The sequence below is a fragment of the Oncorhynchus clarkii genome, chromosome 1 (genome assembly GCF_045791955.1).
Source record: "Oncorhynchus clarkii lewisi isolate Uvic-CL-2024 chromosome 1, UVic_Ocla_1.0, whole genome shotgun sequence".
In the NCBI taxonomy this organism is placed as follows: Eukaryota; Metazoa; Chordata; class Actinopteri; order Salmoniformes; family Salmonidae; genus Oncorhynchus; species Oncorhynchus clarkii.
Genome location: NC_092147.1, coordinates 60166825 through 60179710, shown reverse-complemented (window position 1 = coordinate 60179710; position 12886 = coordinate 60166825). Strand labels below are relative to the sequence as shown.

General features: G+C 40.3%; 1 protein-coding gene across 1 annotated transcript in view; it reads left to right on the top strand.

The window, feature by feature from the left end:
* Positions 1–7120: 7120 nt before the first annotated feature.
* Positions 7121–12886, top strand: part of LOC139409451 (ret proto-oncogene receptor tyrosine kinase) — a 29958-nt gene continuing 24192 nt past the window's right edge. Inside the window, exon 1 of the mRNA XM_071154619.1 lies at positions 7121–7379. Coding sequence (XP_071010720.1) covers positions 7316–7379 — 64 coding nt within the window. The 5' untranslated portion in view covers positions 7121–7315. The remainder of the gene's footprint in view (positions 7380–12886) is intronic.

Sequence of the window (12886 nt, the reverse complement as noted above, 5' to 3'; positions counted from 1 at the left end):
TCCAGGGCAAGATTCATGAAAATAGATGTCAACCTGCATACTAACTCTCCAGAAAGTAAAATCTCTGATAATGTTGTGGTTCAACATGCCATGAGATTGCTGATGCATTTTCTTCTCACAATATGAATTCACATTGACCATGCAGTACCAGTCAAAAGTTTGGAAACAACTACTCATTTCACGTTTTTTCTTTATTTGTACTATTTTCTACATTGCAGAATAATAGACAAAACATCAAAACTATGAAATTACACATATGGAATCATGTAGAAACCAAAAAAGTGTTAAACAAATCAAAATATATGTTATATTTGAGATTCTTCAAAGTAGCCACCCTTTTGCCTATTGTTATTCTCTCAACCAGCTTCACGAGGTAGTCACCTGGAATGTGTTTCAATTAACAGGAATGCCTGGTTAAGAGTTCATTTGTGGAATTTCTTTCCTTCTCAATGCATTTGAGCAAAATAGTTGTGTTGTGACAAGGGGGGGTGTATAGAAGATAGCCCTATTTGGTAAAAGTACAGCTCAAATAAGCAAAGAGAAATGACAGTCCATCATTACTTTATACCATGAAGGTCAGTCAATCCGGAACTTTTCAAAACTTTGAAAGTTTCTTTAAGTGCAGCCGCAAAAACCGCCTCTCATGAGGACTGCCACAGAGTTACCTGTGCTGCAGAGGTTAAGTTCATTAGAGTTAACTGCAACTCAGATTGCAGCCCAAATAAATGCTTCACAGATTTCAAGTAACAGACACATCTCAACATCAACTGTTCAGAGGAGACTGTGTGAATCAGGCCTTCATTTTTTTATTATTATTTAACTTTTATTTAACTAGGCAAATCAGTTAAGAACAAATTCTTATTTACAATGACGGCCTACCCCGGCCAACAGTGCGCTGCCCTTTGGAACTCCCAATCACAGCTGGATGTGATTTAGCCTGGATTCAAACCAGGGACTGCAGTGGCACCTCTTGCACTGAGATGCGGTGCCTTAGACCGCTGCACCACTTGGTAACCAAACAGTTGAATTGCTGCAAAGAAACCACTGCTAAAGGACACCAATAAGAAGAAGACACTTGCTTGGGCCAAGAAACACGAGCAATGGACATTAGACCGATGGAAATCTGTCCTTTGGTCTGATGAGTCCAAATTTTAGATTTTTGGTTCCGACCACCGTGTCTTTGTGAGACGTGGTGTGGGTGAACAGATGGTCTCGGCATGTGTGGTTCCCACCGTGAAGCGTGGAGTAGGAGGTGTGATGTTGTGGGGCTGCTTTGCTGGTGAAACTGTCTGTGATTTATTTAGAATTCAAAGCACACTTAACCAGCATGGCTAACACAGCATTCTGCATCGATACGCAATCCCATCTGGTTTGCGCTTATTGGGACTATGATTTGTTTTTCAACAGGACCATGACCCAGCACACCTCCAGGCTGTGTAAGGGCTATTTGATCAAGAAGGAAAGTGATGGAGTGCTCCATCAGATGACCTGGCATCCACAATCACCTGACGTCAACCCAATTGAGATGGTTTGGGATGAGTTGGACTGCAGAGTGAAGGAAAAGCAGACAACAAGTGCTCAGCATATGTGGGAACTCCTACAAGACTGTTGGAAAAGCATTCCAGGTGAAGCTGGTTGAGAGAATGCCAAGAGTGTGCAAAGCTGTCATCAAGGCAAAAGGTGTCTACTTTGAAGAATCTCAAATATAAAATATATATTGATGTAACACTTTTTTTGGTTACTACATGATTCCATGTGTTATTTCATAGTTTTGATGGCTTCACTTTTATTCTACAATGTAGAAAATATTAAAAAATAACGAATGAATGATTAGGTGTGTCCACACTTTTGACTGGTACTGTGTATCTCAGGATACTTATAGTCTGATGAATGATAACTTTAGCAATACGTTCTATGTGAAATTAGCTACGTTCACATTTTTTATTAGGGAAAGGGGGATACCTAGACATTTACACAATATCATGCATTCAACTGAAATGTGTCAACCTCATTTAACGCAATTCCTGTGAATCAGAGAGGTGCAGAGGGCTGCCTTAATCGACATCCATGGGCGCCCCGGGAACAGTGGGTTAACTGCCTTGCTCAGGGGGAGAACAACATATTTTTACATTGTCAGCTCAGGGATTCGATCCAGCAACCTTTTGGTTACTGGCCCTAAACTCCTACCCGCCAGGCTACCATTAGACCTACATAATCTTTCTCACATAGTCCCCTGATACAGTAATATTACCTTTTCTAATAATTGTAGTTCTAAAGTCATGTTAATGTTTCATAAATTAGTTATTAGCCATTCATATAATGTGTAGTCAATTAATATAAACTGAATGTACAAAACATTAAGAATCCCTTCCTAATATTGAGTTGCACCCCCCTCTCCCTTTTGCCCCCAGAAAAGCCTCAATTTGCCGGAGCATGGACTCTTCAAGGTGTCGAAAGCGTTCCACAGGGATGCTGGCCCATGTCGAATCCAATGATTCCCACAGTTGTGTCAAGTTGGCTGGATGTCCTTTGGATGGTGTACCATTCTTGATATGCACGGGAAACTGATAAGAGTGAAAACCCGAGAAGCATTGCAGTTCTTGACACAAACCGGTGTGCCTGGTACATACTACCAATCTTCCGTCTTGCCTCTGAATGGCACACATACTCAATTGTCCCAAAGCTTAAAAATCCTTCTTTAACCATTCTCCTCCCCTTTCATCTACACTGATTGAAGTGGATTTAACAAGTGACATCAGGAAGGGATCATAGCCTTCACATGGATTCACCTGGTTAGTCTATGTCATGGAAATAATGCTTTGTACACTCAGTGTAATACCAGGCTATTGAGGCTGGTCTGATATACAGTGGGGCAAAAAAGTATTTAGTCAGCCACCAATTGTGCAAGTTCTCCCACTTAAAAAGATGAGGGGCCTGTAATTTCCATCATAGGTACACTTCAACTATGACAGACAAAATGAGAGAAAAACATACAGAAAATCACATTGTAGGATTTTTAATGAATTTATTTGCAAATTATGGTGGAAAATAAGTATTTTGTCACCTACAAACAAGCAAGATTTCTGGCTCTCACAGATCTGTAACTTCTTCTTTAAGAGGCTCCTCTGTCCTCCACTCGTTACCTGTATTAATGGCACCTGTTTGAACTTGTTATCAGTATAAAATACACCTGTCCACAACCTCAAACAGTCACACTCCAAACTCCACTATGGCCAAGACCAAAGAGCTGTCAAATGACACCAGAAACAAAATTGTAGATCTGCACCAGGCTTGGAAGACTGAATCTGCAATAGGTAAGCAGCTTGGTTTGAAGAAATCAACTGTGGGAGCAATTATTAGGAAATGGAAGACATACAAGACCACTGATAATCTCCCTCGATCTGGGGCTCCACGCAAGATCTCACCCCGTGGGGTCAAAATGATCACAAGAACGGTGAGCAAAAATCCCAGAACCACACGGGGAGACCTAGTGAATGACCTGCAGAGAGCTGGGACCAAAGTAACAAAGCCTACCATCAGTAACACACTACGCCGCCAGGGACTCAAATCCTGCAGTGCCAGACATGTCCCCCTGCTTAATCCAGTACATGTCCAGGCCTGTCTGAAGTTTGCTAGAGAGCATTTGGATGATTCCAAAATTCCTTGATTTTGAGTGAAAACCTCCTTCCATCAGCAAGGGTATTGAAAATGAAACGTGGCTGGGTCTTTCAGCATGACAATGATCCCAAACACACCGCCCGGGCAACGAAGGAGTGGCTTCGTAAGAAGCATTTCAAGGTCCTGGAGTGACCTAGCCAATCTCCAGATCTCAACCCAATAGAAAATCTTTGGAGGGAGTTGAAAGTCTGTGTTGCCCAGCAACAGCCCCAAAACATCACTGCTCTAGAGGAGATCTGCATGGAGGAATGTGCCAAAATACCAGCAACAGTGTGTGAAAACCTTGTGAAGACTTACAGAAAACGTTTGGCCTCTGTCATTGCCAACAAAGGGTATATAACAAAGTATTGAGATAAACTTTTGTTGTTGACAAAATACGTATTTTCCACCATAATTTGCAAATAAATTCATTAAAAATCCTACAATGTGATTTTCTGGATTTTTTTTCTCTCATTTTGTCTGTCAAGTGTACCTATGATGAAAATGACAGGCCTCTCTCATCTTTTTAAGTGGGAGAACTTGCACAATTGGTGGCTGACTAAATACTTTTTTGCCCCACTGTATGCTGTTAGCTTGTATATGGTCCCTATTCTAAGGTATAACCTGGCTCTCTACAATATGAATTTTCAACATTATACTGAACCTCAGGGCATTGCTGGATGCATGCACTGTCAAGGGGACCACATGTTAGTGTCTCCTTCCATTTGAAATCACTTGCACAACCACAATTATCTGGGACCACATCGCATAATGTGTCTAACAATACACAAATGATGTGATTTAAATGACTGTGATATTGAACATGTTGCAGTGCCTTTTTGAAAAACACTTCTGCTAGTGTGTGTGTGTGCGTGCGTGCGTGCGTGCAGGTGGGCAGACAGGCATGCAGGCATGTGTGTTTCTCTCTCTGTGTATTTGCCTCTGTGTATTTCTCTCTCTCTGGTGTTTGGCTGCACATGCATATAGCCCCACAGTGGAGGTGTCATAATACCCATAAAACCTAGCGGTCAAACAGGGAAATGGTTCCAATCGTTATTCCACCATAAATGTTCCCCATTGTGAATTTTTAGAAACACTTAAAATAAGGGCTGTGTTTTTTGTAGGCGTGACGTTTTGATAACCGTATAAATCTCTCTCGGACAAGGTGACTTTTATCAATATAATTCGTCTCTATTTACTCTCAGATTCTAAAATGCTAATAAGCTTCAAAGTAGACATCACGCAAGACTACAAATCCCTGCAAGCGCCTGCAAGTCATCTCTAGCTGACACTTTTGCCAACAGGTATTGTGTCAATTTAAAACTTGCACAAAGACAGTTCACAGAATTGTCCATTTAAAGAAATGTTGCCAATTTATTTGTTACTGAATTGACTTAACATTAGATGCTTAATCCAGAGATTCTTACCTTCGCCTCGATTTAGCAGTCTCGTCCATCACGGCATTTGTATTTCTTTATGATGGCCACATTAGCAGATAATTAGCACTTGTTTTTGGAGGGTGAAATACAGGCATATATATTGATAAAAGTCCCCTAGTCCTAGAGAGATTCACACAGTTATCAAAACGTCGCGCCAGGGTAAGCCTACACAAAACACTTATTTGAAGTGTTTCTAAAATCCCCTATTGGGAAATGAATGGTGGAAAAAACTATTGGAAGCATTTCCTTGTTTGACCGCTAGGTTTTATGATTGAAGTGATTGTTGTTATTGTTGTGTGATTGGCTGGTAGGCTGCCCTGGGGGCAGAGTAATCCATCACTCCACAGAAACCAAGACAATCAGCCAGCCTGAGAGTAATCCCAGACGAGACACAAAGTCTTCAACATCAGAAAACACTCCCCAGACTGAGGGTAACAAGGGCCCGCTCTCATTATAAGCCTTGGCCAGGGTTGGAGCTACACGGAGCACAGCTTAAACAGAGCGCAGCTCCCACTCACAGGCTTGGACACTTGTTAACAGTAGCCAGCCAGTTGTCCGTTTAACTCTGTATATTAGCCTACTTCATGTTAGGGGTTCGATTCCCACTGGGGACCAGTACAACAAAAGTAGGACAATGTATGCACTCACTTTTGTCATTTGTTCCGGTTAAGAGCATCTGCTAACTGACTGTAATGTAAATAAAGATCCTCATCATCAAATGAGGCAGCCATGATGACCTGTCACCTGTTCACAAGTTATACATGGCATAACATACCTCATATGAAATATCCTTGAAACAATGCGAGTCTTCTGTATCAGAGCCCCCAGTGGAATGGATACATCAGTGGAGGACTAGGTGCCCTGGTACGGCATCTAGCTTAACCTTGCCACCCACGCATTGGCAGAAGTTCAGTAAGTGTGCACGCTCACAGAGCTGACTTGTTATCAATCTATCATACCACTGACAAACAGATGGTTTGAGATGTTTGCAGTCTGAGTTTCAAGGTCTTTTAGAGGCCTGTGATCAGCTCGGTTATCAAATTAAAATCAAAATGTATTTGTCACATGCGTCGACTACAACAGATGTAGTAGACCTTACAGTGAAATGCTTACTTAAAAGCCCTTAACCAGCAATGCAGTTTTAAGAATAATACGCCTAAATAAAAAAATAGATAAGTAAAAAAAATATATATATACAAAAAAATACAATATAAAGAGCAGCAGTAAAATAACAAAAGCGAGGCTATATACAGGGGGTACCGGTACAGAGTCAATGTGGAGGCTATATACAGGGGGTACCGGTACAGAGTCAATGTGGAGGCTATATACAGGGGGTACCGGTACAGAGTCAATGTGGAGGCTATATACAGGGGGTACCGGTACAGAGTCAATGTGGAGGCTATATACAGGGGGTACCGGTACAGAGTAAATGTGGAGGCTATATACAGGGGGTACCGGTACAGAGTCAATGTGGAGGCTATATACAGGGGGTACCGGTACAGAGTCAATGTGGAGGCTATATACAGGGGGTACCGGTACAGAGTCAATGTGGAGGCTATATACAGGGGGTACCGGTACAGAGTCAATGTGGAGGCTATATACAGGGGGTACCGGTACAGAGTCAATGTGCGGGGGCACCGGTTAGTCTTGGCCATAGACCTATCAAGACCTGTATTCTACCATTAAAGTAAGGTCTAATAATGTCCAATAATCCTAGACATATGACATAAGCATATTTGGAAAATTAACTTCACAAATAGGAGGCATGAGGTGAGAAGTAAAAAGCACAGCACTTTTGAGATGTTTTTCATTAGCACTAATATGAAAATGAGTGTGGGGGGGGGGGGGGGTGTTAATGATTTGACATTCTGTGATATATATATATATTTGTTTTGTGTGGGGAGATGCTATCGCGTACAGTGTGCTGCTCCGGCTGGACTGAAAAAATACATCGCTGAATATTAGCTTGATTTAAACCTCCCCCTGCACTGCTCGCTACAGACGGTCAAGCAGCAAAAGCTGCAGAGACCAGCCCAATGGGACAGGCACTCCGTCAATGTACTTCATTGTTTGCCCGGAGGAGCTGTGTGCGGGAAAACTAGTACATTACTCTTGCTTACGTTTTTATCCATAGGTTCTCTACCGTTCTTTTATACCAGTGGTCTCTACGCGTGATTTTTGATTATTCATCCTGCAACTTTCACTTATGATTGGCGATTATGGGGCAAACGTGTGGTTTCTCTCTGGGAAACATCGTTTTGGTCCTCCTGCTGTTGTGTGAAGGTAAGGGTCAGCCTCAATTAGCCTCTATCGCATCTCATGGTTTTCTGGGAATGGAGTTTAAATCTATCTAAATACGCGTGCGTTTATCTGAATGAACAACATAGCCTAGTTTGCATGTAGCAAGCATGTAGTTTACCTTTGTTATTATTCAAATTCGTTTCATCTTACAGAATAGGTGGATTTGACTTAATTTCAGATGAAATCAGATGGAAATATACGTAGTCAAACGAAACGTTATTGTCGCTGTGTGATTTATGAAGGGCCGTGCATAAACGTGCGTAAAGCTTGTTCGTGGCTGAACGTTTTAACTTAGCTTAGTTATAGTGACTTAAACAAGCATGTCCATTTAGCTTAGTTATAGTGACTTAAACAAGCATGTCCTAGTTGGAGTGTAGCCAATCATTGTTTGTCCTCTCGTCAGCATCAATTCTCAGGGCATCTTGTTCATAATTCATAGTCAAGATGATATACAGAGATTGATGTGACTAATGTCAATTCGAATAAATGTTCACGAAATGTCAAATCTCAATTTCAAATATCTTGCTTCTTATGCAAGCAAATACAGTATGTTCGTTCCTAACACATTACTAAGACGTGAAGTCCCATGACTTAACATTCACGGCAAATTCAATGGCATATGTATAGTCTAAAATGGACTAAAACGCGTATGGCATTTGATTCGTTTGGGGATTTGAATGGGATTCAGAGAGTATTTATAACAGTAACATGTTATAAGACAACAGGCATGCTGCTGGCATATAGTATAAATACATTGTCCTTTCCGTTCGTGATATGCATGGCATGGCACATGGCCTCCGTGAGTAAAATGCATACAGCTATATACCATAATATTATAATCCCATTCACAATCCCACTGCCCAACTGTACTAACACTCTACCCCCAACCAGACTATATTTATAGTCTAACTCATGGCTCAAGAGTTTGTAAATCGCAGTGTGTGGCCAGAGCTCTGAAGCAGAAAGGTTGTTCAACTATAGACCATTGTGTATGAGTATTGATAGAATAACTAATATATTTATCAAAATTTAGAGCACATATAAACTGTTCATATAAAAGTCAGTTTAGCATTTTTTTTATTTTTAAGTATAATTATAGTAAGGCTACATTGAATTGAGGGAGAGAAAAAAAAACATCAGCCTATATAGCTAGACCTATTTCATTCACTTTTGAGAGTATGGGAATTAATGTGTTACGTAATCACCCATGGGAGAGTTTGTAAAAAATGATGAATTAAGTACTTCAGTTGTCATAGTTGTGTAAATGTTCTTTGGTTATTTTTCACAGTGGCAGCAGTTGGCATTTAGTAATGCTCTACAGAATGTACCACTTTGCCTTTATATTGTCTTCAGTCCGCAGGGGATATCTGTAAACTAAACTCGCAATAAATCACACCCAAATGATTTTGAGGAGCTGGAGCAACGATAAGTGGCCTATATGGCCTATTACAGTGTCGTAAAAATGTGCAGATTGAAACAGAAATGGCCCTATACACTACCCTATTTTGAACCAATGTCCCCGCGTTTCTTAGGCCTATGAAATGATGTGTTGTTTATCAAATTGAGTAGGCCTAAACTAGATTTCGAGAGTCAATAGTACGTTATTTTGCAGGCCCCAGTCCTAATTGCATAGGTGTTGAATACAGCATCGGGCAGGCTAGACGTGAGCATTGGATGGATTCTACACCTGCTCGTTTTGTCGGAACAAAAGCCACGCGCCCGGTGACGGTCTGAGGGCAGGTGTGCGGCAGGTGCACCAGTCTCTGGACAAACACTGCATGTTTGTTTTCTGATGAGAAAGTACAGGCAGTTAAACAACTGAACCAACCCACCGTTCTAATAGCAAATGCGTTCTATAACGCATAACTAAAGACAGGGCAGTAAATTACATTTTTTTTCATGATAGTAAGTCAATGATGGATTGGCCACTGATGGTGACAACAATAAGGTTAGATGAGGGTCATCCATAAGAGGACATGACTGTTACTTGGAAAACAGTGGAGAGATGGAACTACAACATGATGGGGAAACAATGTCTTTTGATTGAGTTTGACTGTAATTATTTGTCACGTAATCATTCATAATTTAGTGAAGTGGGCCTACTAATGATATCCAACCTGTAAGTTAGATGGAATTTCATACAGGTAAAAAGTGATTTGCCAAATGCAGACACTAACTATTTCAGATGATATTAAAATAAAGCAAACTTCAACCACATTAAAGCCACAGCAATTACAATAGCTTTTTATTGAACATTAATCTATTTATATGATTTATCTATACAGTGATTCTGCTTTAAATTATGAGCCTTTGTAGAGATGGATATTTGAACAGTTAACAGTCATGTTCTAATTATTGTAATGATACCTTGGACAATATGGCCGCCCCAAGTTATCAATAACTGGTATACTGAACAAAAACATAAATGCAATAGGCAACTATTTAAATTATTTTACTGAGTTACAGTTCATATAAGGTTCTCAGTCAATTAAAGTATATTCATTAGGCCCTAATCTATGGATTTCACATGACTGAGAAGGGACACATCCATGGGTGGGATGGGAGGGCATAGGCCCAACCACTTCGGAATGAGTTTTTCCCCTCAAAGGGGCTTCATTAAAGACAGAAATACTCCTCAGTTTCATCAGCTGTCCGTGTGAGTGGTCTCTGAAGATCCCGCAGGTGAAGAAGATGGATGTGGAGGTCCTGGGCTGGTGTGGTTACACGGTTGTGAGGTCGGTAGGACATACTGCCAAATTCTCTAAAATGACGTTGGAGGCGGATTATGGTAGATAAATAAACATTGAATTATTTGGCAACAGCATGCCAATTGTACGCTCCCTCAAAACTTAGGGAAATTGTGTCGTGTGACAGAACTGCACATTTTAGAGTGGGCTTTTATTTTCCCCAGCACAAAGTGCACCTGTGTAATGATCATGCTGTTTATTCAGCTTATTAGCCACACCTGTCAGGTGGATGGATTATCTTGGCAAAGGAGAAATGTTCACTAACATGGATGTAAACAAATTTGTGCACGGAATTTGAGAGAAATATGCTTTTTGTATGTATGGAAAAATTCTGGGATCTTTTATTTCAGCTCATTAAACATGGGAACAACACTTTACATGCTGCGTTTATATTTTTGTTCAGTATACATGGTTCCTGCTGGGGTAATCAAACAAAAGAAATTGGTGCTCAATGCTCCTGTAATGGCCATCAGTGTTTTGAAATGGTGGCTGGTTGGAGAGTTTGTGCACGTACATGTACAGGAGATGTACAGATCGAGAAGCGCATGCAAAATGTTTGCTGGAAATCAGTATTATTTTAGCATAACGTGAAGGCTAAAATTGTATTTCTATTCAAACACTCCAAAATCTGATATCTGTGTATATTTCCATACACGTCATGAAAGCGGTGACTACACAGGTGGCCTAAAGATCAACACTTTTTTTGATTTATCACGTAGTCCAGCTCTGTCACATTTGTGGTCATGTAATATATGATTCAGATCGACTGACTTAAATGTTTGCTAGGATCACTGTGTTCTCTCTCGTGTACACTTAGCTACCTGTGTACACTTAGCTACATGTCTACACTTAGCCTATTAATGTGTATAAAAAAAATTAATAATTTTTTTTATTTTCCTTTATTATTTTCCCCTAACCCTACCATCCCTCACCTATTTAGAGTACATCAATGGACAATAACACTTAGGCTTCTACTTCCAGCTTTTACAGACTATATATATTTTACGGACACAGTATATTTTACATTAGTTATCTTTTGTTTGCTTTTAGTCCCATCCGTCAGCTCCCCTCAACCCCTCCCATCTATCTCTGAAGAGCTATTAATGTGTTATTGTCCTCAGTGAAAAATGTACCGTATTTCCTGAGCAAACCGCTCCTATACTTTGGGAAATATTATATATCCAGAATCTTTGTGTATTAAATATATATAATTTTAAGTGTTTCAAAAGTTCAGGTTACTAAGATGAGCAAAATGTTAGGGCGTTAGGCCCTCATCTTTCATGAAAACAATACATGTTAAGTCATCTAGGGAGAATTTCCCCAATCCTGTCCATAATTTGACAACAATTGTCTGGTGGAAACAAATGTGTGAAATCACCATCAGGGAGCTGAGGGTAGCCTACTGTTATGACCAAAGGGTTGCACGGTCAATGTTCGAGGTTCAGGTGAGTTGACCCTTTTCAGGGGAAAAGGTTACCACTGACAAAACATCAATCAGTCACCTGTAGGAAGTAGGAACATGGTGCATCCCATAAGTAAAGAGACATGGATGTTTTAGGTATAAAAACATTGATCTGTAGATCCTGCTGTTTTGATCTTATTACCCTTATTTGTAGCCTTGGGAGGAACTCTAACCCTTGAAACGCTATCCCAAGTGGTAATCCCCAGTGATTGGCTCCCTACACCTCCCACAGGAAGTTCTGTTTAGCGGACAGTTCACCTGGTTCTCCTCCTTGCATTAGCACAATCATTTTCATCAGCATCCATTGCTTTTGAGAAGGACCAGACCAATAAATCTAATTTGATACATGACACTATTTGATTTAGGCCTTTATTACATTATATGATTTAGTTAAGCTTGTGTCTTGGGTTGCTTATGGATGCATTCTAAATCTTCTACATTTTCTGCTCTTGCTGTCAGTGCGTTTTCTTTTAGTATAATTGGAAGAAAAGAAAAAACATGGTGCAAAAACGTATTTGTTAGAGTGCTACCCCATTTCTTTCCTTTTATTCCAGTCATAGTTTGGTTTATGGGAATTTTTCTGTGGTGAAAATGTACGCTATAGAACGTGCACTATAGGAGCGAAACCAAGCCAAAATGTTGAATGTCAGTTCCCCACATCAACAAATGTTACTTCAATGTTACTTGCAATGTTTTGGAGATAAAAGCTCAGCTCTGCTCTACTCTTGGGTCAATGAGGACCTTTTCCCATAGGCAGTAGTTTGCATGTGTAGGAGTTGATACACTGTCCTCAGAGTATCAGCATATTGTGGTAACACACAATCTATTACCTACATTTGATGTTCTATCGACATGTTTTGCTTAGCTATAGGAATTGTTTTGAAACATACATTATTTTTTATATGGACTCCAGTTTTACCAGTGTATTTAGATATTTTACTGTATTCATATTATGTACGTGTACTGTTATAGGTAATCCTAGTCACAAAATCGTATATACTCAAAAACACCAGAATGATATAAATGTGCTTCTCTCTCAAAGACCGAGGTACTCATTGTATTGTACTTAATTGGTTTACTGTCATGTACAGCATGAGAGACCAAGCCCAATGTCTACAGTATGTATGTCTATTGCTAGGGTCCTCTACTGCATGGATGCTACAACAACCTTTCCCTGCACTGGCACTGTCCCTGATCCTTCAGTCAGTCAAGGGTCACATTTCCAACCCATTGCACGGGCACATTCCAATTTGCTTTGGTGGAAGGACAAGGAGACATTG